Source organism: Pezoporus wallicus, unplaced genomic scaffold (assembly GCF_028554395.1).
Source record: "Pezoporus wallicus isolate ANWC-B61680 ecotype Strahan unplaced genomic scaffold, APGP_CSIRO_Pwel_v1 scaffold_6362, whole genome shotgun sequence".
Classification (NCBI taxonomy): Eukaryota; Metazoa; Chordata; class Aves; order Psittaciformes; family Psittacidae; genus Pezoporus; species Pezoporus wallicus.
The window spans coordinates 1226496-1253125 of NW_026637663.1; the positions used below are offsets into that span (position 1 = coordinate 1226496).

At 39.6% G+C, this 26630-nt stretch overlaps 1 protein-coding gene across 1 annotated transcript; it reads right to left on the reverse strand.

Annotated features, from left to right (window-relative positions):
- Positions 1–2677: 2677 nt before the first annotated feature.
- Positions 2678–24992, reverse strand: RAB32 (RAB32, member RAS oncogene family). Its single transcript, XM_057406849.1, has 3 exons — positions 24711–24992; positions 8824–9101; positions 2678–6436 (listed from the first exon to the last, which is right to left on the reverse strand). The coding sequence occupies exons 1-3, from the start codon at positions 24937–24939 to the stop codon at positions 6287–6289; spliced, it is 657 nt and encodes a 218-aa protein (XP_057262832.1). The 5' UTR covers positions 24940–24992; the 3' UTR covers positions 2678–6286.
- Between the last annotated feature and the right edge of the window lie 1638 nt (positions 24993–26630).

The following is a 26630-nucleotide window of genomic DNA, read 5'->3' on the forward strand; positions in this document are numbered from 1 at the left end:
TTAAATACAGAAGTACCATTGAACTCTGTGGGACCCCTCAATGCACACACCTAACTTTTAGCCAGGGTTTTCACAAACTCAGGACCACCGCAATCTTGATCACCTCTTCACTTAAATACTGGGGGAAAACAATGTAGGCAGCCAGAGCAGGCAGCAGGGGAAAATAAAGAGAACTGGCCAGCACCATTACCTTTCTTTTGTAAATTTACATTTGATGACTTACAGCAAGAATATCTTCCTATGTCAAAATGCAAGACTCCCTGGTTTTGATACCGTTCAAAATCCCTATCTGAAGTTTGGAGTTAAGGGCAACTGTGGTACTCTAACTACTGGAACTTATAAAAATGGAGATACTGACAGCAGAAGCAGTATTACCCTCAAAAAAAAAAAAAAAACAAAACCCATCCAAAATCTTTGAAATCTTTGGTTAAATGATGTGATGATTGTAGCCTGAGGGATGGAAGGATATTTGTTTTTAAAAAGAGAATACACAGTCTTAATGCAGTGGTAACTACTGAACTATACTGAGCTTATTAAATCTCTTACTGCACCATTTTACATTTTACTTTAATACTTTTTCATTTACAATTTAAGGATGTAACTTTTTCTCCTCCCCCCCCAGGAGATTTAAAAAGTTGTCTTATAAGTTAAGGCGTGCTGCAGATCATAGCAAATCCTTTTTAACAGTAACTTTGGTACACTTTAAGTGAATTTGCAGTTGTGCATATAGGCTAAAAGCAAAAAATTATACAATTTAAAAAATGCAAAATATCTAGCAGTTGCTAGATAAATATTTTGTAATATGTGATTAACATTCTGCAAGTCAGGAACAATATCAAAAATGGGCATACCTGTAAGACATCTTCAAATGTATTTTTCCAGTCTATCAAGTAAAATGAATCTTTGCTAAATAATAATAATAATAATAATAATAAAAAAGGCAACTCAGTTTACATTTTCTAACTTCTGAAACACAGAAATTGCAGAAGTCATTGAGACATGTGCCATTGTATGTACGACACAAGTGCTGTCATACCCATTTGAGCTATAATAAGTCTTATCTAATTGTGTTTATAGCAATAATCCAGCAAAAACAAATAGCATCCCAATGGACAATCTGACTGAAAGCCCTTGTTCCTTAAACTACTAAGTATTGGAAGGCAGTGATTTTGGGTACCTTAAGATGAAGCCCAGTCAAAACCAGCAATTGTTTAAGTTTCAAGCAAAATAGTTTGCCTGTATGGTGGGTTTACCCTAGCTGGATGACAGGTACCCACTAAAGCCGCTCTCTCCCTGCCCTCCTCAGCTGGACAGGGGAGAGAAAATACAACAAAAGGCTTATGGGTCAAGATAAGGACAAGGAAAGATCACTGACCAATCACCATCACAGGCAACAGATGCAACTTTGCAAAATTAATTTATTTCCAGTCAGAGTAGGGTAATGAGAAATAAAACCAAACCTTAAAAACCCCTTCCCCCACCCCTCCCCTTCTTTCCACCTTCAACTTTACTCCCAATTTTCTCTACCTCCTCCCCCTCAGGGTGCAGGGGGACAGGGAACAGGGGTTAAAATCAGTTCATCATGTTGTTTCTGATACTCCTTCCTTCTCAGCAGGAGGACTCTTCACACTCTTCCCCTTCTCCAGCTTGCGGTCCCTCAAATGGGACACAATCCTCCACAGATTTCTCCAATGCGAGTCCTTCCTATGAGCTGCAGATCTTCACAAACTGCTCCAGCATGGGTCCCTGCCATGGGTGCGATCTTTCAGGAACAGATGGCTCTAGCAGGGATCCCCCATGGGGTCTCAAGTTCTGCCAGCAAACCTGCTCCAGCAAGAGCTTCCTACAGGGTCATAGTCTCCTTTGGGCATCCCCCTGCTCCAGCATGAGGTCCATCACAGGCTGCAGGTCAGTATCTGCTCCACCATGGACCTCCATAGGCTGCAGTGGAATCTCTTCCCTAGCACCTGGAACACCTCATCCCCTCCTTCACTGACCTTGGTGTCTGCAAAGTCGTTGCTCTCTCATATTCTCACTCCTCTCTCCCACTGAAATTGCTGTTCTGCAGTAACTTTTTTCCCTTTTTAAAGATGTTGTCCCAGAGGTGTTACCACCATTGCTGATGGGCTCGGCCTTGGCCAGTGGTGGGTCTGTCTTGGAGCTGGCTGGCGTTGGCTCTGTCAGACACAGAGGAAGATTCTAACAGCTTCTCACAGAAGCCATCCCTGTAGCCCCCTGCAATCAAAACCTTGTCGTGCAAGCCCAGTACAGACTGTACATATATGCATAGAAGGATCAGCACTTCAATGAGCCAGATGCTGTCCAGCAAAAAAACCTGGAAGTAATCTTTGTGCACAATACAACAGTTTCAATGTTGAACATTTCAATGTTCATATAAATTCATAATTTATATCAAAAATAAGTTAAAACCCAAACCCATCTGAATGTGAGAGGCTGAAAGGCTATTATTCTAGATGGATACTAAATATTACTTTTGATACATACAAGTAAAGAGCAGAGGAGTTCAGAAATGGAGTTGGCAGAATTCCCATGCTATCTTTAACCTTTAAGGAGCTGTGAGCTTTCCAACAAGACTGATAACTATAACTCGAGCTTTCAGCAGGGTCATTATAATAAGTTAAAAATTCCAAAATGAAGGGGGGGGGGGCAGCACTTTATTTAATTTTCTAGAACTCATAGAAGATAAGAATCCCTTAACATTAAAAGGCCATATGACAGGTAGCAGCTACCTTTTAGTCCCAGTTATAATTTAAGGGCAATAAGGCCATGAATCCTGCATATTTTAATTTCAAGTTATAAGGCCAGGAATCTCGTATATTTTAATTTCATTTAGAGTTCAAACCAAATTATGATTTACCCAGTGATATTATCTTTGCAGAAGGATGAAGGAACCAATATTGAGATGCTGGCCCTCTACTTTCACACTTCCCAAGCCAAAGCTACCTGAAACACCATCTCTACCTAAACAAAGGAAGTTTTTAAGGTACTTGGGGCAGGAAGCATTTCGTATGTACACTAACTGAAATGATAAAATAACCATCTAGCAGAATTTATCACGAGAATGTAAGCAACATAGGAAGTCTAAGCTAGGAATTTTCACCAGAAACATTACTGTAGTATTTTTTTCCTGTTTAAACACAAATTGAAACAGACAAATGAGCTCACAAACAAAGCTTTATGATGGTCATGAAAAATACAGGCACAATTTCTTTCAAATAATCTTCATTACATAGTTAGAGCTGAATATATTATGTTCCTTATTTACAATATTATTGTGCTGTAGAACAAAACTGAAGTAACCTTTCACACACTGCCAAGTGAATGATGTATTTCAATTCTGAATTATTTATCTCACTGGCATTTTGTTAATATATTTTTTATACTCCTCAAAGTATACTGCTGCCCCCACTTCTTAAATTCTTTAGCAATTCATAATGTGAAGGACAAAGGCATACACACACTTAGAACTGTGTGTCTTTACCAAATAACATGATCTGTAATGGGAGAAAAGGGGCCAGTTCTCTGTTGTGGAACCAAGGTCACTAGCAAGATGTTAAGAATAGAAAGATAAGGGAGCAACGGTTTTTAAGAGCAAAATGTTTCACCGTTCAATATCATAGTTATACAGCACATATTTCTTTTACAACTACTTCCTCATATCTCCATATATCAAATGGTTACTCAGGCCCTGCGTCTGTAAGAATGACTCAAACTATTCCCCAGCTATTAGCCACTACAGATGAATAAGGATTTGTTCAGTTTAAGGAGACTGAACACTATTGCAACTCAACAGGTCTGACACAAATTTTAAACAAACAAAACTGAAGCTTTTAATAGCTTATTTTTCCTACTACTGCAGTTAAGATACAACTAGAAAATCCCATACTGAAAGACCACTAATTGCTCTAACTCCTTTCTAGTTTTCTCAGCAATTGTAATGCCTCATTAAGCTTTTAAAATTAATAGAGGCTGACTGCATTAGCTGCACAGATGTACTGCACAACTACAATCCAGGAAGACTATATGCCATCTTCAGTCTTTATGAAATCAGTTGATAGAAACGTGCCATGGAAAACACTTCCTTGAAGCACCAATTCACATTTTTACTCAAATTTTTCCATCTCAAAAATGTCCTTTAAACATAGGGACTAGGAAGTCAGGTACTTGCTCATTTAAGATTGGCGTATTTCAGACTGCAAGAGATAATGAAATAAAACAGCATGAGGCCTCTGTTCATCTGATTGAAATGAACTATCACTTTATATGTATATCCTGTACATGTAAAACAAATGATATTTGACACTTTTTGCTCACTTACTAGCCTGAAGTTACATTGGATCCGTCTAAACTTCCACATATCTTTGCAAATCAAAGTTTTTCAGTTAATTAGGCAAGGGCTTCATGACTAGTCTGACTTAAGCACTTTTCCATAAACTACAGTCTTGGTCTCTTCTACCAGGTAGATGCTCCCATCCCCTTCCTCAGGCTAAAGTACCAGTCTTGTCTTATAGTATGCACTTTTCTGGTTGTATCAGATTTCCTGATCCATCCCAGTCTCAAACACTAACGCCCCCTCCAAGGAGTGGGAGCAAAAACACTCTGTAGCACAAAGGCAGACTAGCTATCTATTAAAGCTCATCTGAATTATCTGATGATCCTAAGCTAATTAAACCCAGTTTCAGCTTTTACTACAGTAAGGCTTGGCATTTTAAGATAAGCCTTTTGCATACAAACTACTAGAAGACAAAGTTGTTTCCAAATGTGAATGAAAGCATTTGTGTATAGGCTGAAGATTCATGTTTTCAAAAGCAAACAATGACATCCCTAAGATGCCCAAATATATTTATTTTTCTCTTAAAAACTACATTACTCTTTAGGAAAAAAAAAAAAAAGGTGACAGTCTAAGAAATCTCAGCACAGATTAAAGTATACCCAATCTGGCACATACGTCATGCTGATGTTTAAGAAAACATCAGCATCATCAGACCAAGCAAGATAAGACTTCTGAAGTCAGTATCAATGAGGTACCAGGACAGTAGAAACCCTCAAAATAAAGGGGAGTTCCAAAGCCTTTCAACCAAGTAGAGCCTGAATTCCAGAATGTATTTAAGAACTGTGAAATCTCTCTAATCCTTTTGATCTTCATTTGCTGCTAAAAATACATTAGTTATAACAAGGAAACAGAAGCATCTCAGTATACCGAGTTACAAACTGGTAAACCAGTTCACCAGCTCCAACTAGTCAGAAGAGTGCAGCACTGTTCTAAAATTGAAAAAGATAGAGCTTGTGGCGTGGGGGAAAGGGTTTGATAGGCTAGCAAGAACCAGTTAAGCTATTTCCTTCAAGACCTCTCTCTTTTCTCATTGTATTCAGAACTACAAAGACAAAGGAAAAAGCAGCAAGTTCATTATCACAGAACAGTAAGATGCTTTTTGCACTCTTGGTAAAGCTTCCAGTGTTAATGCATGAAAAGTTACTGGATGTTTATTTCTGGATGTGCATATAGGTGAGATTACCATAACTATGTGCCAAAAATTCAACTGTATCCATTAATGTTTCATATGTAAAGTATTAGGTGAAAATATTCTGCCTTAAATTGCCAGACATGTATTTTTGTTAGTATCTCTATAACCATGCCTTTCCCTTGTTAAATACCATCAGTTACAGATCATGTTCTTACTCGGTGGTAAAAGCCATCTACTTCACTCAGTCCTAGTGAACACACTAACATACCTCCCATCTGTCATTGGCCCCTTCAATATTTCTGGGATGTCTCAATCCAGGAGAACTAGCAATGAGACAGATTCTCATGGAGGGGGATAATAAATAGGGACGTATGTGTAAGTAAGAAGGCTAAAGTGGGATATTACTGGTGAGAAAGGAAAAGTTTACTTTAAAGGTGCAAATACCTGTTTGGCTAAAACCATGACAAGTGAGTCCTATTTGGAATGTAGCATACATCCTAGAAGGAAACTAGACACAGAATGTTGTCTTTGTTCCTTTTTAGGAGTGTAAACACTACCTTATTTTCTCAGGTAAGAAGACATCAGTAAGATTTAAATTTAGCCACTCAAGCAAGTGGAGTGATAACTCCCAAGATACAGTTTCATGCAAAACAAGAATATGTAAACACCCACAAGAATCACCTATTTAGATAATACCAGACAGCCCATATGAATTGTCACAATGCAGCACCATAGCAGCAGTGTGATTTAAGGAAGAGTCTTGCTGCTTGTCCCATCACATTTCCTGAACAGTGGTATCATTAGCAGCACTGTGATTTACTCTCTGCTTTCAATGGGTCTAGGTCCAGTTTTGGTTTCCCCACATCATTCTCTTCATTAGGAAAGGTTTTGTAGTTGGTAAGGATGTTTTCCACCAAGAATCGAGCAGCTTCATCTATGTTGATGTTGTCCTAAAAATGTTGAAAGCAAACAAGTGATTTTTTTTGAAATAGTGACACATTTCTATTAGAAGCTGGCCAAATATAAAAACTCTTCTATAGTCTCATCAGCATGACAGAAACAGCTTAGATGCATCAGGTCACTGCTCATACACTTGCTTTTTGAAAAACATCACCAAAAGGTTTGAGACAAAGTTATTCACCCATATTATTAATAGGACACTTCAAGTCTAATTCAGCAGGCAATCAGGGATAACTGTCACCTGCATTTATAAGACTCAAAATGCCAAAATGCATTTCTGCATTAGGAAAGAGACAATTAGACTGTTCATAGTAGCGTTCAACCTTTTGGGGCCTTTTTCTGCTTCTGCTGCAGTTTGGATGCACTTATTTATGTAAAAGGACTTCATCCACCTCAAAATCCCAGCTAAATCAGCATGCCTCTTCTAGCCACGTGCATGTTTTGTACAGTACCTTCACAATATACACTTTTCTTTAGAGTGTATGCAGGATAGCCCTATTAAATACATCACTAGGTATCTCAGTTACTGAGAGGCCAAGCTAGCCAGTGCCAAGGGGCCTTTGGCCGCAGCTTTGATGTGGCTGGGCCACCAGGGCTCACTACAGGGCTACCATGTTTGGAATTGCTTCAGTTACAAACAAAACACCACCCCAGAACACTCTTCTCTTTACAGACTCTACATGAGCAAGGCTTGATCATGAGAACATTTGACATGTTACTACTGCACTTCACAAGCTTGTGGCTGTCAGCCACAAACTGTTTTCTGGCAGTTTGCAGACAGATGCCTTTCTGTTCTCAGAGAGGAGGATGACTTTCCTCATTTTGGTGTGAGGATGTTAATAAGATATTTCCATGCATATTTACACCGTCTGCAATTCTTTTGCCTTTAATATTCTACCTAATCTGTAGAGAGTGGGACCTGTATTACTGATGACTAGACTGAAGATTCAAGTATCATTTCCAGCAGAAAGGCAAAAACAGATTATCAAGATATTTAAGTGGGCAGGAATTTAAAACCATAAACTGATTTGGGATGCTTGGAAAACAAGAAAGCTGTCCTGATTTTTTGCAAAGCTATTTTAACTACCCCTCTTCAGAGTCCTATCAAGTCAAATCATAACTGAATTAGGACTAATATTGTCTGGACTTTTCTCCACACCAAGAACCTTGTTTGACATTGTCATGTCTTAAATGCCACCTAAAATACAAGCTGTCACTACTCTTCCACATTAGGTTTAGTCCCTGTGCTACTTGCATTTATTTTTAACCGATGCTGAAGTTCATACATAGCAGTGTCATGGACAGGTGAAGCTCCAGGGAAGGTATGACCCAAAGCAGAATCTTGGTATTCTTAGAGTATTAGGAACCTTACAATGGGATGTTTTAGTAAGAGGTGGGTGTGGAATCTGGGAATAATTTATTCAAGTGCAACCAAACGATTAGCTAATTTAACTAATTCTGTCACTGTGTCTTCATCCTTATTTTAAAGTGATCCAGGAGAGGCTTATTAATTTATTTCCTGCATTATTCTTCCAGACTTTTTACTTTTAATGAGTTGTCTAAGCATCATTTTGTGCCACTCCATCGGCAGCAGTTAAAGGAAGTAGGCCAGCCAAGGAAAGAGGGATTTTGAGGTTTAGTTTTCCATATAAATGAGTTATCAGCCAGACCAATAATTTGGTCTGTCAGCCACATTGTTGTCATACAGAGAGACCTTTCATTTTAAGAATCTGTTAAGCTTTAAGGAACTGTTGAATTTCATTTCCAGCTAAGCTACTGCAACCTCATCTGTGCATTAACCAAGTGTGTAGAATAAAAGTGTACAATATATGAAGTTACTTACAGTTCCATTTGAATAAAGCAGCTATCTTAACCTAAGTTACTATACAGAACAGTTTGTTTTTCTCCAGTTTAGACCTGACACTGCCTCATAAAACAGAAAATGCTTTAGTGGCGGCATTGTCCGGGTAGGTAGTACCAAGTGAGCAAATTGTTTGTTCACTTCTAGTCTTACCACTTCCTACAATGCAACAGTGAAGATAGAAGCTGTAATTTAAAAACCTGCACCTAAAGATTACTTATCTTTGACAGTAATGTTAACATCTAAAGAAAAACTCTGATCCTGATGCATGCAAGATGAAAAAAATTAACAAACTCAGTTAATCAAGGTTTCCAGTTAGTTTTAAGGTTTTCTGAATTTAAGACATAGTTCTAATCTAAACCAAATATGCCACAAGCCTGCACAACACTTCCAACTTTTCCTGAACACTGGAGACTTAGCTATCACTTGCTCTACTTGATAATTTTATTTCCTATATGATTATATTCATCCATTATTACACTAACACTTAGAGTTAAAACATTTGCTTATGTTCACCTTGGCAGATGTTTCAAACCATCCAACAAAGCCACCTTCTCTGCAGAACTGGTCCATTTGAGTGAGATTCTGGCTGCCATCTTTCTTCTGGTCACACTTGTTTGCAAGAAGAACAACAGGGATGGGGCTGCCATTGGGAAGTAGTACTTTACTGTCCAAATCATGCTTCCATTTTAAAACAGCCTCAAAAGTAGACCCTCTTGTAACATCAAAGACCACAAAAGCACCAACTGCCTCTTTGTAGTATACTCTGGTCATATTTCCAAAGCGCTCCTGGCCTGAAAAAGAGGACAGTGACAGAATATATTTATATTAAAGTATGAACTGTAGTGAGTATAAACTGACTCTATACCAAGTTAGTACATATAAGTTTTGGGTTCATGTCTAGTCACTTAGTCCATACAACATTGCTACTTCTATCCTAAGTAAGCTCACTGTAACAGCTATTAGGTATATTATGCATATGACAAGTCAGATGCTAAGAGCAGTTTGCAACCCCAATACTTTGGCTTTTTTTTTTTTACAACTTACTGAGTAGTATTCTTTGAGAAGTAACGCCTAAAGAAGAAAACCACTACCAGTACAGCTATACACAAATCATTCTTTCATCAAAAAGTTCTGCAATATTTAGATATACCTCTATAGTTACTTCAGCTAGAAACTTAAGCCAACTCAGAGCCTTTTTCTGAAGTGTGAGTAACAAAGGTTTCTACAAGCTCCAAGACTAACAGCCTTCAAACCATCCTCTGAAGAAGTCACTATAATACATATTTTTCCTTATGGACAAGCTCAAAAGCAGCCAGTTTAACAGTTCTAGCTAAACCTGGACTATCTGGAATAATGTCTAACTATAGAAACTCCACAGCAACCCCAGAATTCGAAACAAGATTATCAGAATAGAATATATTTATTCACAACAAAAATCCAGAAGAAAACCAATGGTTAGTGAGCATAGTAAACTAAAAAAGCATTTTCTTATTAATTACAACTATTGTAGTCAGTATGCTTGAAACGTAGAATTGAGAGTGCCAGTTCAGTTGTTACTCTGTTCAGAAGGTCAGACCATCATGCTGTTTGTATTTGAGCCTGCACAGCAGTGACTAGTGCTAGCACGTTGTTTGGAAAGTTCAGGCTACCAAAACAGCACAGAAGTCTTCACTGGGAGCGGTCATCCCTGCACTTTATAATTTAGTTTTACAGTGTATCATCACTTCAGCTTTTAGTGCTTATGCAATTTTAGTGCAAGTTTTAATTGAAAACATAGTTGTTCTCTGTTTATAAACACTGAAGTCTGCCTCTGATTAGCAAGGACAAACATTTACAAGAAGTGGGTATTAACTTCTCAGAGCCAGAAATTCATTAGGTGAAGGAACTTGACAAGGAATCCTGCTCAACAGCATGCCTCATTTCAACTTCAGTATTTCAGTGTACACGTTAGCTCATTCCCTATAGACATTTTCAGAAAAGCCTGACTAAGCAGCTGTTAGAATTGCCTGAAAGGAGCAGCAGTGAAGTTCCAGAGAATTATAAGCCTGACTTTATTTCTGTCTGTTCAGCTATACAGAATGATGCTGCACAAAACAGCATCACTAGCTTACATATTCTAAGGAGTAGAAATTATACATTAATTTCCTCACTACCAGCTCATTATCTTCTGTGTGATAACAAGCAACACACAAGAGGAAAGTTCTTCCCTCCATATTCTAAGTTAAAAATTTGCAGCAACATTTATGCCATGGACGCTAAGGCAAACAAGCCAGGCACCAAGCCTGTATCTCTGAAACTATGTGACTGGAAGAGACATTGCTGGTATGTGTCTCCTAAACAGTGTACACAGAACCTGTATGCACATGGTCTCTCTAAGCCTTTCTAGGCTAGATTCTTAAGCCTAAAAGGTGGTTTTGGCCTGCACTGAACTAAACTATACTTTGTACTCTGTAGCAGTCACTTAGAAAGTGTGGGCTTCAGCTGTCAAGAACTATTTAAGTACTCTTTCTAGCTCGTTTTATGATAAAATTCAATTTTTGCTCTTATGAGTTTTAGATTTGGAAACATTAATACATATTGTTCAGTAATTTAAATTTGGATAAAATTAGACAACTGATGTGCATATCGGTGTGAAAGCTTATCTTATTAAAGTTTCACATTAGGAGGATTTTACGCCCCTTAGCCCTAAAAAAAGCAAAGTTCAACACCTTTATAGTGTTAGATTAATGCATTTTAATTGGTCAAAGGCAGCACTCATGAGTGTCCTTTCCTACAGTAGCCCAGACTCCAAAACAGTTTATTACAGAGCTACTTTGACCTCTAGAATTAACTGCCACTAACAATAAGCCTGACCCACATACTTGCTTACAACTGCTCTTCTGTTCTATCTGGAGGCCTAAGGAGGAAGCATATATCCTTTCTATTTCATAGAAAGAAGACAGAAGCAGTAACACATGGCCTGCCTAAGAGGTAAGTTAGTTTTGTTGTTGTAAAAGGTATATGGCCTGAGGCAGGAAGAGAATTCAGTATAAACCCAGTAGACTTTTAAAGTTCTATTATTACTCACAATGCACATACTGAGCTTCTTATAAGGGATGCAGAGCATTCTAGACAGCCTTTTGTAAATTTAACAGGACTTTGATGCAAAGCTTTAGCAAGTGCTCTTCTTGCAAAAATACCCATACAGAAAAGGCAAACTGCACAACTAGGAGTCTGAACATCATTCTCTATTTGTTATTAAAACTAAATGACTCAATTTTTGCCACGCTCAGTTCGACCAGGGATTTGTCATTCCCTTTCCTATGTCTAGCAAGTTTTTGCTCTAAACATTCCACCATGCATGAGAATAGTGTTGAGCAGTGCAAAAAGTGGAACACACCCACAGAAGGGAAAAAAGACAAAAAGTGATGATGAAACTAGACTTAAAAACTCTAATGTGTATAATCATGGAAGGAAGAGGACAGGAAGATAGCTACTTGCTTACTACAACAATATGGAAAGGATATTATAGATTAATCACACTGGTAGGTCTAGTGCCTTGACTTACACCTGAAGGTGCCACAAAGGTATACTTTCCCTGTGTTTTAGGGGTTCAGGTGTAGATGAGGAGCTAAAGTACAAGGCAGTCACAGGGATCAGAGGTTTTGCTTAGGGTATGGAAGTGCTGCATGCAATGTCAAGTTCTGCATTCTCTAACCACAAAGTTTTCACATATAAATGACTCAGCACATATTGCCACCGTATTTTCCAGTAATTACAACAACATTAAATGAAATACTTGCATAATGTGATGCATCAGGAACTAATACAGTTCCCTACAGCATAGCAAGCATTAAGTTTTAAATTAAACTGTATGAGAGCTTGGGAACTATTAGTTTAATAATAAACTTCCCAGTTTACATTGTAACAGGGGTAAACTGTAACCTAAAAACTACATGGAAAAAAATTATAGCCAGGTCTGACATAAGAAGCTTTATCTTTGTCCTTCACTGTGAAATACAAGTTATCATTGTAAGATTCAGACAGTGCCAACCCTGCCTTCAAGTACATTTTAAAAAGAGTTTCTACAGCAATCTTTGCCAGTGTAAAGAATAAACAAGAGTCTTATTTATCACAGCAGTGTGACCTATTGGGGCAGTTTCTGCTTTTAGTTAGCTGCAGATACCCTATACTCCTACCATTATTTCTGCTCTTAACTGATCCTATGTGGTGGGAATTAAGACTAAAAAATGCAAGTTATAGGTACAAATGACTGATGCATATGCATGATACAGAGTTTTTGTCAGGGTTCCTTCTCCTAGGCTACTTATTATACCTAGAAGTCTTAATATGTAGTTTATATGAACTAACAAGGACTTACTCAAGGAGAGTAAAATGGCCTACCTAGCTTCCCAAGCTATACATTTTTTTCCCCACAAAGGTGAATTTTGGTTTACCTCTGTCAATACCAATAGTATAGAAAAAGTTGCCCTACCTTGTAAAAAATCTAAGCTCAGTTTTATCTGAAACCACACAATTCTGAAATCAGAGTTGTGTTAGTTGCATTTAAACCCTCAACATCTCATCAAGAGTACTGATGGACAACTGGATAAAGTTCCTCTTTTGCAGAAGAGACTAACAGTTCTGGCATCCTCCAAAATTGCATCATTAACAAGGAAGAAAAAGATGACTAAGGTTCATAAAAGCCTGACAACTGGAAGAATGATGGAAAAATAGTGTCTTTCATTGAAGTAACATAAGTTCAAGTAATCTTTGACAGGCCAATCAACTTAATGGGTGGCCAGAGCTCAAAAGTTGATTTTACCAAGTTTGTCAGTCCCACATCAAATAATCTTAGATTACATATATATAGTCTAGACTACAGTCCCCCAAAAGTCAGTGCACAACTAGCTGAAGAATTTTACTCCAAAGTTATCTGTTGCTAACTGGAAGACCAATGCAATGAAGTTCTGCAATTTTTTTCCTGGACCAAATAACACAGAGTTGTCAAGAGTGTGATAAACAGCAAAACCCTCTGTTTATGAATAAAGCCAAGCAACTCTTGCCAACAGTGCCCTTCAAAATACTGAAACTCAAGAGTTCAGTTAGTTTAAAAGTTCAACCTGTAAAACCAAGCCAAAACAACTTCCCAGAAATACTGCAGCAGTGATGAAAACGATCAAGAGGCTTAGTGAATCAAGTTAAGCGAGTTCAAAATGTATAGCAGTAGCATCCTGCTAGCATGTTTCAGTTACTCTGCTTTTTCATCAACAGCTACTGCACACTGCAGTGAACTCGGGCATCACAGGATGCTTATTAAGCTATAGTGAATGGTTGTAATAAATCAGTTTTAGTCTGGGAATACTTGAACATTCTCTTTCCACTGTGAGAAGGGTTCTAAGATCAACTATTTACCATGACCACTAATAGTCACTTAGTCATGCCAAAAATTCAAGAATGGTCATTAGTGACAGTCAGACTAACTCTAATTTAACTGCCAACACCATGGCTCTGAAGTCCTTGCTATCAACTACTGACCTTATTGGCCACACAGTGTGCAAGCACAGGGTCACTATTAAGGCTTCAATGCCAAACTCTACATGTTAGTTGTTCCAGACAATTTCCAGGACCATGAGATTTTTGTGCTTTTATTCAACCTAGAAAGGAACAACAGTAAGTAAAACCCCTTTTTCCAGTCTTAATTCTGCCACAGGAAGGCCTAACTTAACAAGCACTCTCCTCCCTGCTCTAGTTGTGCTGTTTTACAAAGATTTTTCTCCAGCTCCCTGAATTTCTCAGGTCAGGCATATTAACATATTAACATCAAGGAAATTCTGAACAGCAGCTCCTTATTTGTAATTCCACCTCTCCTTAAAGGTCATGTCATTCTGTACAGTAGAGTTATGCTAAAGCACCATCCAAAACGGGTGGGCATGCAGCCCAATCCTCCAAGTTGAAACTACTGTCACTTTCAAAACTCACCTAATTCCTTTAGGAGCCACAGGAAAGAACAGACTACAGTTTGGATGCCTGTTCACCCTGATTAGCCTGGTGGAGGTTTGGCACAACATAGCAAATATCCAGAATTGCCCTGAGGATGCATCTCCCAGTTCTCCAGACATCTAATGTACATTTTAGCACTCCCAGGGTCAGGTGCAAGCTGAGGCTCCTTTTTAGACAGATACGAGTATGTTGCTGGCAAGCTACCACTGCTGACGGCATTCTCTCCTCTCCCCAGACCAGCACAGCTTGTCCCAGAACTGTCTTACCCAATTAGGTCGAATCTGTTATTCAGCAAGAAGTAGGTTAACCAAACCACTATCAATATGCTCAAGTGTGTCTACCTGCTTTTTCACATGGATAGCAGCCTTAGATTGAGTAGACAGACTCAAATTGTCAGTACTTGATAGCTCTCCACTCCTCACTCTCACCCATTTAAGCTATTAGTGCAAAGTTGCACGTTTAAACCACAGAGGTGTTAAACTATACTAGCACCCCTAGCAGATATTAGAAACCTCTAGTTTAAAAAGCCACATCTAGCCTGACTTTTACTTTCCACCACTGTGAAAGTGACATTTGATATTTGTGGTTCTGGTGACAAACACCATGAGGTTAAAAAGCAAGAACTACAGGAATATATATCTTCCTGTACTAAACAGTACTAGAAACACTTTTACCAACTGCAGCTCTTAGTTTCTAAGAGACAAGAGCAGCCTCAAAAGATTTAAGTGAATTGCTAGAGTCCTTTCTTGCTAAGGGTGGTGTAGGAAGTCTGACCACTGCATGAACCTCTTCCCAGCAATAACTGTCCCAAATCCTTCAGAAAAAACAGACTTCAGGGGAAAGGTAGCCAGCCTGTTAATCCCTGTTCAATTTACTTCCACTTTACCATAAAAGATAACCTTTGATCCTCTGGTTATGTCTGCATTAGGAAGTTGCAGAGAGCCGTCGAAGCAGTTCTGTTGAAATGAGACTGTGTCAGAGGCCTGACATCCACAGTATACTATATATACAGTATGTATGAGAGACTGTAGTCATTGAAAAGCCGCTGAAAAATATCAGTTCAGATGCAGCAGTATTTTGATTGTTTAGATCATAGTGTTTTCATGTGTTCTTAGAAGTCACTATTTCATTCTGAAACCATAGGAAGCAGTTAGCTCTAAAAGTTCCTCGCACAACGCAGCCAGTTAATAACCTAATAATTTGTTAGCTATCCAAATTTTTAAAATCTGTGACTAGGCCTGCCATTTACTGTTTTCTGTCACTATACTTTATTCTAAAGCAGGACAGTCCTGTTCATTACCAGTGAAAAAACAAGAGCACTGAGGTGCAAGAAGAAATGTTCCATCAGGAGCACTGCCCTTACCTGTAATCCCAGAAAATGGAAAAAGCACGCCATTATCCTTCACAAAGATAGAAAGCTTTCCTCAAACAACTGCACAGCTTTCACAGGGAATTTTACAGCAAAACTGATAAACTTTTCATTGCTGCCTGTAACCTTGGGCTAACCTAATGATTTAAGATTGCCCAAACTGACTTCATCAACTTACTATCTTGTCTGAGAACTTTAAGGCAATACTCTGCGCTTATGGTTCAACAGGCTTTGTCCTGCATCGAGTGTATTCTATGTATGCCACCCATGTTTGTATAAGAAAAGTTTCAACTGTTTTGCTTGCATCTTTACTAAACAGAAAATTAAAGTCCCTGACCAAGCACTAGATTTCCAACCCCATAAATGTAGAGTTCAACCACACTAAATGACTTCTGCTTCTGAATACAGCATGTACTGAAAAACCCTCCTTTCGTTAGTATTTAGAAAAGGTTGACATAGTCCAATTAGAGCCAGCAACAACATGAATGGTACGCCCTATCTTGTTTTAACTAGACCCAGACAAGTCATCTGCCAGAGTTAACCTATTTCATGCTTGACACCCTCTAATCCATCTCCTTTGGTGTGCTGACATGCAGCCAGAAGTGTACTGCGTACTTAACAGTGATGCTGTATGGCACTACAGCATTTCACAGCATATGGGAGAACAATTCTAAAGTTAGTCTGTCTCAAGAACAACTTTATCACAAGACTGAAAAAATGTTAATCTCTAAAATGGTCAATGTGTCATGGCACATTTTGTGTGATCGGAATTCTGTATCAAATACCTGCCACCCTACCCAGCACTCTAGCCTGGAAGCAATTAAAGAACAAGTTCCCATAAGCTATTTGCAGTGACACTCAGAGGCTACTTTTTACCTTATTATTTGAAAAGCTACTAAAATCCATACAATAAGGAATATCCATTTTCATTTGCTGCTAATCTAGAAGCCACTGCTACTGAGTTTGCTACACTTTCTCTGAACAGACTTATTTATTTCTAAACAAGCTCCATAAACCCCTGAAGTTTCATCATTTTTCAAAGCATAATCTTACCATGCCCCATTTACCTTGGTTCCATGTCCCTATAGCCAAAGGAAAATTTTGAATATCTAACATTCTACCACAGGTAGCTGGAAAAGCATGCTGTGCTTTGCAGTGACTGCTTACTGCTGGTCTTGTTAGCTTTAACATATGCAAGAACTTCACAAGAGCTATTGCTATGCTTTCCCAGGAAAATGTAAAGAGAACTTCCCTTACTGTAAATCACTTCCTTCTGATGTGGCATATCACACTTCACAAGTTCTGAAACGAGTATTTGGAGGTAAGAGTTTACAACACACTACAAAAGCAAGGCAATACTTACCACTGGAGTTCAAGGAAGATACTTCCAACAGTTGTGAGACTACTAAAGGGAAGAATCTTTCTTTATACAGCATGCTGAAGCCTTTTTTGGACCCAGGCAGCTAAGATTTTCTTTCCTGCATTCCATAAGATGGGTACTCCTTTGAGAAAAACCCCTTTAACAGCACTTGCCAGCTCCAATTGTACTCGTGTATACATATTTCAGTGACACCCTGTCCCAGTGCACATATAAAGAAAAACAAACTAGTGAGAGCCAAAGTAGAGATGCAAATAAGGTGAAGACACCAAGAGTCTGAAGCCATAACACTGACGGAAGCAAAGTTGATGATAAAGTCAATGTATGTTCATGTAAACTCCATACATTAAAAGTGTATGGAGTGAATATATATAATATATACAATATTTAATACTGTATATGTCTCTGAAGGGTAATGCACCTGACTTGTCAAACCAGCTTAATTTCTGACTACTTGAGTCAGTCTTACATGAAAGGCAAGAATTTTGCCAGTACTTGCCTCACAAAATCTTATGATCACTATAAGTTAGTGATTTGTGCAAAGATTTCTAGCTTGTTTTATAATCTGACCCCCAAATTAATTATGATGTGCAATATATACTATTTTGACTCCTCTCTGCTGTACTGCACATAAAAACTTAGGTACTGTTTCCCTTTAAGGTAGCTTCTCCCTACCCATTTGATGGATACCCATCCATTCTTTATTCTCTGTATCAGAGTGCTGGGGAAGAATTTTTACTGCTATCTTGTAAAAAGCATAAAGTTTGAGCAACCACTATACAGGATATGAACCTTACATATTTGGCTGAAGCTCCATCTATTCCATAGTAATTAGAAGCTCAGGCACTAAGTGCATTGCCATTGTTTACGGAAATTAAGAGTATCCACAAGATCAATATAGCAAGCTTTCTTTTAAGCCTGTACTAGATCAGGTGGTCTTCTAAGATCACCTCTTTAATCCCATTTCCTGTAGGACACCTAGAAAAACCGACAGAAATTCTAAGCTTATTTCCAAGACACAAAGAACACGTCTCAACTCTACCCTTTAACTGAACAGTCCCATCTTGCATCAAAGTTCCCATACCCAACTGCCTTACAACACCAACTTCAAGACAGTAACGTTTCCTATATGCTTATGGAATTCCACCAGCACACAGGCTTTAAGAAGTTCAGTTCATAATAGAGTACGTTGAGTTGCTATACAATACAGCACTAAGCACAAAAACCTTCACCAATATGAATGATTCAGTACCCCACTAGAAAGACAAGGAAATTGCTTCATCAACAAGACCAATAACCATACCTGGCTTGATAGGATTTCATAAGAAATTACTTAAGCAGAATAAATCCCCAAAAGCAAGCATGTTGACATCCAGAGCCTGCATCCAGAGAGGTCTAAGGGCTGGAGAGACACCAATATGAAACAAGCTTAACGTGTTCAGCACTCATTTAGATACTTAGCTGGAGAGCTCCAAGCACAGAAAGTCATTCTGAACTAAAATGTCATAACCAATTTGGCAGTTCCACAAGAGTCACAAGAAGGGTCACCCACAGATTTCCCACAGAAGGGTGGTTTGTAGAAGGAAACATGCAGTACTCCTTCAGTTCTGTTTCTTGCATCTACTGCTCCAAATGAAATATTTAAAAGTCTTTCAAAATGAGCAGGACTTCTACTTTCCTCTTCTCACACTTTATCTGCTAGTTTTGCATGTTTCCAGACAACATCATTAAGTAATTTTCATCACATGAGATTTACACTTAAATGTGTATGAGCAGGAAGCATTCAGAAATCAGTCACAGGTCTTTCAAATCTTTATCATGAGTCTGGAGACTTAATCACGGTGACTGGGAGTTTCCTGACCTACCTCAGGTGTTTAGCAGAATGATAATGCTCCCATCTCTACATGAAGGCAGCTGCTGCTGGAACCTCCATCACCATATAAACTAGAGAATAACCTCAAATAACTGAAGGTTTCTAAAAAAGCTCAGAACTCAAGTTCTGCATCCATTTCTGATGTGGTTATTCATGCATATATTTTTTGCTCATTAGGTATCTGTGTAACAGTGTGTGCTGGGTTCAGCTGTAGCAGTCATTTTTCTCCTTCTTGGTAGCTGGTGCAGTACTGTGTTTTTGACTTTCAGCCTGAGAGCAACACTGATAACACCCATGTTTTTAGTTGTTGCTAAGTAATGTTTACTCTGACCAAGGACTTAGTCTCATGCTCTGCCAGTGAGAAGGTGCACAGGAAGCTTGGAGGAAGCAGACAGGACACCTGACCCAAACTAGCCAAATGGGTATTGCATACCATAGCACATCACACCCAGTATATAAACTGAGGGTAGTTACCCAAAAGGGCTAGATCACTGCTTGGGTCAGGCTGGGTATCAGTCAGCCGGTGGTGAGTGGTTGTATTCTCTTCTTGTTATTTCCCTTATCATTATTATTATTGGTGGTAGCAGTAGTGGTTTCTGTTATACCTTAGTTACTGGACTGCTCTTATCTCAACCTGTGGGAGTTACATTCTTTCCATTCTCCTCCCCATGCCTCTGGGAGCAGAGGGAGAAAGAAGCAAGGGGGAGTGAGCTGCGTGGTTCTGAGTTACAAGTTAGGCCTAAACAAAAACAGTGAGAAAAAACCACAGCTGGAGGGAGGTTATGCTTGGATTGTCTTGCCTCCACCCTATGCTCACTTGTACTAGACATACAGCAAATCAATTTTTATATTGTTTCTTTGTAGGAATTGCCATTCTAATCCCTATATTGAGCTTCAAAATCTGTTGTGGGTTAAGGACAAGTTTTTACAAGAGTATCTAGATACTACTATGTCTAAGGTCTCTATACTTATGAGAGACTCCTCTAAAAAGCAATTAAAGTACACGCCTCTATGGCGCAGCTCCATGTATGCATATATAGGAAATAAAGGAAGTTTTCTGGTTGCCCCACGTAGACTTTCAGGGATGCATTAACACTGGTTAAGGCTTTCTTTAGATCTCATTTAAAAGAATAAGGTAAGTCCATAACACAAGAAACAAGTTAATGACCTGGTACACAGAAGCAACTTGGCAGTCTTCTGAAATGCCAGTAGCACGAATGCAGACTGAGAAAAACTGTAATATTCATTTGCTTGAAACTATAAGGTTTTTTCACATAGAACTACACTTTCTCACATAGTGGAACAGCCTGAATGCCTTTGAAACTCAGCTACCAATATACGTAACAGTTCACAGCTGTGTTCCACAGAAGGTGCATAGCTACCAAGCACTTCAGCTTTCTACAGGAGATACAGCATATTCCATTGGGACAGAAAATGTTATAGGGTGCAGCACTCTTGCTTATGTAAGTAAACTTGCATTTTGCTTTCATTGTCTTGCTTTGCAAGTGCTCCTTTCAGTTTAAGGTTTTCTTCTCTGCCATGAAGTAAGTTTTAGAATGTCCTCCTTTTCCCGCACCCATTGCTTCCTGTACTCACTTTCTCATGGCTTCCTATAGATGACAGCAAGTTAACTTCCCAAAGAAATTAAAAGCTTAACATCTACTCGTATATCTAAAACTTATTTGTCTTCATAGAAAAGATGCGTTATTCCAGCTCTTCCTCAACTTAGTATTTGAGCAAAATACTTCATCTGATATCTCCATTCTCTTGGGGACTAGCATTCACTTTTAACAAGTTAGAGTTCAGATCTGCTCAAGGAGACAGATAAAAGGGTTTAGTAACCAATTTGCATGCTACAAATCTTATCATTCAGCTCCTAAAAGCTTGTGTAGAGCATGTAGAGCTTATGTAGAATACCAAAGAACAACCATTCCTCTTCTGTTCTGCAAATTTCATAGTCACATTCCTCCAGCTAAAGCATTACTTCAATTTTTATAAACACTTTTACAAAGAAATTCTGCAAAGTTCATGCAGAATCACTCATAGCTTTAAAAACAAATTTGTCTACTAGCTGTCATTAGTGACATTCTTGAAGAGAAGCCAAGCTTAGGTAGTCATCTATGACTTTTAGCACCCCTGCCCTCTGGCAAACTTCAGGTTCATACAGGCTGGTCTGAATGACAGTGATAGTCAATATGATCATAAAGGAGCAGCTAAGACTACTCATTTGATGGTCTTGTTAGATCAAAACTTTATGATGCAGAAAATTCTTTAAGTGTTCCTCCAATTTTGACTGGGTTTCATCAATATGCTATATTCACCTCCTACACTTAAGTTGTGGTCAGTGCAGTATACTCACTAAAACAGCCTGCTTGTCAAACAGGAATCTCTAGTGTACTGAAATAAACTTTAAAAGTACTTCCCTATCATTAAGATTCCTTTGTTTTGTATCTCTTCACAATGACTCACTCCTATCTCCTATTTATTTTGCCAGTTATTTATGTCCTTTGATCAAGGCAGTTAACCTGGTTCTAACATTTTCAGACTGTATCCAGGAAGAGGTTTATCATAACTCTGCATGTCAAGATAAAAAACAAGAGTAATAACTAAGGGCGCTAACATTTAGAAGTCTTGCTCCTGTATGAACATGCATGTAATCTGTTCATCTTCTTTCAGAATACTTCATGCTGCAACCAAGATCATTTGACAATGACTGATCAATCCTGTTCCCAAACTTCTTCATCTCCATTATTCAAGAAGCTATAAACTGTCTTAAAATGCCCAAATATTTCTGGAATACGCAAGTCTAACCTTCACCTTTGATTCTGCTGCAGGAATCTGCATTATAGTGTACCTTACAACAAGGCTATCTCCCACTAGAGAGGGGAAAAAAAAAAAGAAAAGCAAGGCAGTGTAACACTGTCATGCTCTATTTGATAGAATTATCTAATCACTAAAAAACCTCCACGCAAGAAATTGAAGTTACTCAGGAACCTCCTGCATTACTATACACAGCACAACATTCATCATTTTGGCTATAACCACACCAGAAGTCAGCACAGTATCTACATTATAATCTTTAGCTGATGACTGAACTACATGGCCAGTTCTTATCATTAATTTAGGCACAGAACCTTAGACTGCAGCACCCAACTGTTTGAGAAAAGTTTTTTTATTATGAACTGCTAAGTACAAGCTTTATCTTGTAAAAAATAACCTGGTTTACTATGCGTAAGGGTTAGACTTTAATTCAAAAGCTTTTTAAGACACACCAAAATCAATTCAGAATGCCAGAACCATGCTGCTTGTAAGGAAGTCGCATGTAACAATACTTACCATAATATGTGGATTTCCTGAAGAGATCTAAAGCTGTTTGTCTGCATATATCAGCAGACAAAATTATCTACATGAGCTGCTGAAAGCCAGAAGACAGTTGGGCTGGTGAGTTAAAAGGGAATGACTATCACATGCTCAGATACTTTGTTACACACTTCAATAAAGTGCTTTAGGAAACATGTGCTATGACTACATAAAAGTCATCTTCAACCTGGGTCTGTAACTAGTAATTTCCATGTAGATCTGTTAACATCCTAAGGTATTTAGAAATATTCATGAATATAGACATAAACAGCTGCAGAACACATACCCAGGTCAAGGACTTAATGTCATGATCTTAAAACTGCAAACCTTTAAGGATAGTAAAGTACCCTTTATTTTAATGATTAACACTTAAATGAGAGGTAAAGTTCTATAGGAGTCTAAACTGTTTTTGTCACACTGGCTAAGCACAGCCCAATCAAATACTAGGACTACAATTACTTCTCTTTTTGGTCTTGTCTTTCAAGGAGGGGACATAGAATAGCCTGAAGTACCAGATTCAAAATAAGAGTTTGCATTTTCCTTTTTCATTTTTACTAGGGAAAAACTAGTCAGGAATTTCATACAGAATTACACCACATAGTAAAATACGAAAAATATTTCGGCAACAGGAAAAAATTTAATTCTTCAATCTATCAATATTAGCACAAGCCTCCAGGGATTTATCAGCAGCTCTTAACTCACTCTTCACTTTGCAGTGTCCAAAGTACACTAAGGGCAATAATAGAGAGTGAAAAATACCATCTTCTAGATCTTAAAATTAATGCATGGCTATATTGATAGGACTTCCCATAATGTAAATAGGTCTGTCCAAACTTTATTACAAATTACAGCTAAGTTTCTGCCTAGCCTGTTTGAACAGATTGCTTTGGCAAAGCCTACCCCAGTCTCAGAAACCAAGGGCTGGGGAGAAGTTAAACACAAGTGTGGCAGCCTCCCAAACCCCAGGATCCTGACAGTCTCCTTTCTTCAGCCTTTGGAACCCCCAACCTCCTAAAATACATCCAGAGCATTGTGGCAGCTTGCACCAATACTGTTAATTGATTTACAGAAGTTAAAACTGATTCATAAAAGGTACACACAAGAAAAGAAAGCTTGCCAACACTTTACTTGCTCTCCAAAAGAGCAATTAGAAAATATTTTAGTTTACCCTACAGGTCAGCAGCAGAAAGATCTTTGGTATGTTCCAGCATATGGCAGTGAGAAGCAGGCTGTTTAGTTTGAAGAATCATATCTGAAGTATTTTGAGACAACCTTTAGAGCACAAAGGCCAGAAGCTAATGTTCAACTGATCTGTCACAGGATTACAGCAACCATGTTACACTTCCTCTTTTCTGAGCTTCCACTTTGTAAAGCCTATAGTTCATGGAAACAGTAACTACCAGTTGTCATCCTAGTGCCTTTCAGCAATGTAAATTTCAACACCAGCATTTGAAATAAAGTCTACTTTTTCATATCTGAGGAGATATCCAGAACATGGTGGAGAGGGATGAAGACAGCTGCAGGTTAATACATGAGCTGCACACAAAACCAGAAATGCAGTATTAGCCTGAGGTGATTAAGGATTTAAAGCAACAAGTTTCTTACAAGACCACAGCAGAACAGAATTCGTTCTGTGTCATTTAACACCACAGCATAAGCAAAGTTAACCAGGACAGGTATATAGTTGGAATCTTTAAAACAAAGGAGTTAAAGAACAGTTTTGACTCATACATAGCAAAGGAATGATGGGCAGTTTGGACAAAGTAGCAGGGCTTTTCTGCTTCCATGTGCTCAAAGTATATTTTTGATACACAGACCCATGATTTCCATGTAGAACTAAGTCCCCTTCCCTCACTCCACGTTGCAAGGACACAAGTTACTTTTACAGTAAGTAGCTGATGCCAAACATGTAAAGTTTGAGCATAAGTTCTCTGAAAACAATTTTATCTGAGTTACCTTTAGCCTACAAGTAAAGCATGCTTACTAAACAAAACCTACTTGGAAAAGACGTTTATTTTTTTCTGGAAGTGTTACAGAACCATAGCCATGAATGAATTTAAGCAGCCAGTCATAACCGAGGCCATAAGCCCTCAGGCACACGGGTGAGGAGAAGCAATAGAAGCAGGAAGAGCGAGCGAGGAGCCACAGAGCCAAGAAGTAGAGCAAAGCAGGTTTTTGAGGGCTGTTTTAAGACTCTAGAGCACACACAGCGTATAAAAAGTCAAAAACTTCACTCTCACATCGAGATCTCTCTCTCCTTATGCCTCAAACGCAGACAAAAAGGGCTGCAGGTGACAGGAGTAAGAAGACCAAAACGACAGGCTTTGCAGTCCAAATATCCTTTCCTCCGCACGGGCCAAGCCCCGGGTCGCCAGGTTTCACAGGCCTCTGACCGCCGGGGCTCAACCTGCAGGGACAAGCCGGGCCCCGGCCCTTACCTGCTATATCCCAGAGCTGCAGCCGCACCAGGGTCTTGCTGTCCCAGTTGATGACTTTGAGCGCAAAATCCACCCCTATAGTGGCCCGGTAGTGCTGGGAGAAGAGCTGGTGCACGTAGCGCTTGATAATGCTGGTTTTACCCACGCCCAGCTCCCCGATCACCAGCACCTTGAAGAGATGCTCCCTACACTCGAGCACGCCGGAGCCCGCTCCTTCCCCGCCAGCCATCCTCGGCCCTCCCTCGGGGCCTGGCGGGGAAGCCTGACTGCCGGGGCAGCGACTTTCCCAACCGGCAACTTTCCTCCAACTTTCCCCAGCCGGCTCCCCGCTGGGACGGCCCACGGAAGCCGGAGCAGGATGGAGGGAGGGAGGGAGGGGAAAAGGGGAAGGAGGGAAGAAAACCCCCACAACCACCTGACTGCAGTCACAGGACGCGGAAACTCCGCGGCCTTATAAAAGCCCGGGGGAGGGCAGCGGGGAGGGGCAGAGGGAGGGTCCGGTCTTCGCCGCCGCTGAGGGATACTGGAGGTGGGAAGGGGAGGGCGGGATGGAGGGTTTTGGGCGCCCGCGTCCGGGGTAGGCTATCTTGTTCTCCCTAGGCAGTGGGGAGCCGGCTGTAGCGGGAGCTGAGCCTCAAAAGGGGGCTCACACCGGTGAAGTTCCAGCTCCCTACCGGTGGCATCCTCTGCCCCCTGTTACTGGTAGTGGATGCCAAGTTTTCTCTCGGTAAAGCCTCGGGAGCGCCCCTTACTTGAAAACACTCGGATTGTCTCCTGTTTGGCAACGCACATTATGGCAAAGAGGTTCGTGGGACAAAGGACTTTCTCATGATGTCTGCTGATAAGCACACTCCAGTAACCCACGCTCGCACCCGCAGTCGCCTCCCCATGACCAGGCTTGCTGGCTTCCCCGCCCCAGGGAGCCAGCATGGGGCCCTGTGGGCACCTCCCGGCACTTGCACACCCTTGCAATAAGACTGGGAACTGCACAGCGGGGAAGGGCGGTGCTGAGCTCGCCCTAAGCAAACAGGCTGAGGGCAGGGGCAGCAGCAGTGACGTTGTGTAGGCTGGCACACCGAAAAGACTCAGGTAACCGAGGAAGAAGCCACCTCCTCATCTGCAGGATTCCCATGAAACACAACTAAATTTAGTTCCTTCCTGTTCCCAAATTAATCGAGTCTGATTTTATCACTGTTAAAAAAACACGTTAGACAATGAACAGACACATTGTTAGAACCCGACATAAAACAAGCTTCCCTTGGACCATGTAGTACCATGTGCACAGATCAAAGGTGCTGGAAAACTAACATGCTCTCCAAATGAAACACCCAACGCCAGTCATCTGGCCTTACAATAAGAGGGTGAAATTGTGCAGCTAAGTGGTACTGTCTTCGTCCTGTAATGTTTAGTTGTCATGTACATTCCTTCACAGAGCTATTTCATGCCAGAGAGCAATGAGGGCTGCTGCAAAAGGGGAGGGCTGTGTGACTGTCTCGACAGCTCGTGCACACAAGCTAGAAACCTAAGTGAAGATCTGATTAGCAATGGAGGGATGCTTCCCATGTGAAAAAAAAGTAGTGGTCAAAATATCCGGTAACTGATCCATTATCAGTCATCAGTTACTCCTGATTTTACGATAGTTTACTGCATGTACTAACTCCTTTGTTATGCTCTAGTTTAGTGGCTTCAATCCAGACTTCCTCAGCTAGTTTGGAGTGTGTTTACTTCCATGTCTCAGAAAGATGGTGCATGCAATGTGAAGGGCAGCAGGTGAAGAGAATAGATATTTGGCAAAATGAGGAAAAAAAAAAAAAATAGGGTCCTTGGAGAAAATTGTTTCTAGAGATTTTGGTTTAAATTTGTTAATTTAAATTGTGATGTGATAGGAACTTCATTACAATTGTTCTAATTAGTATTTAC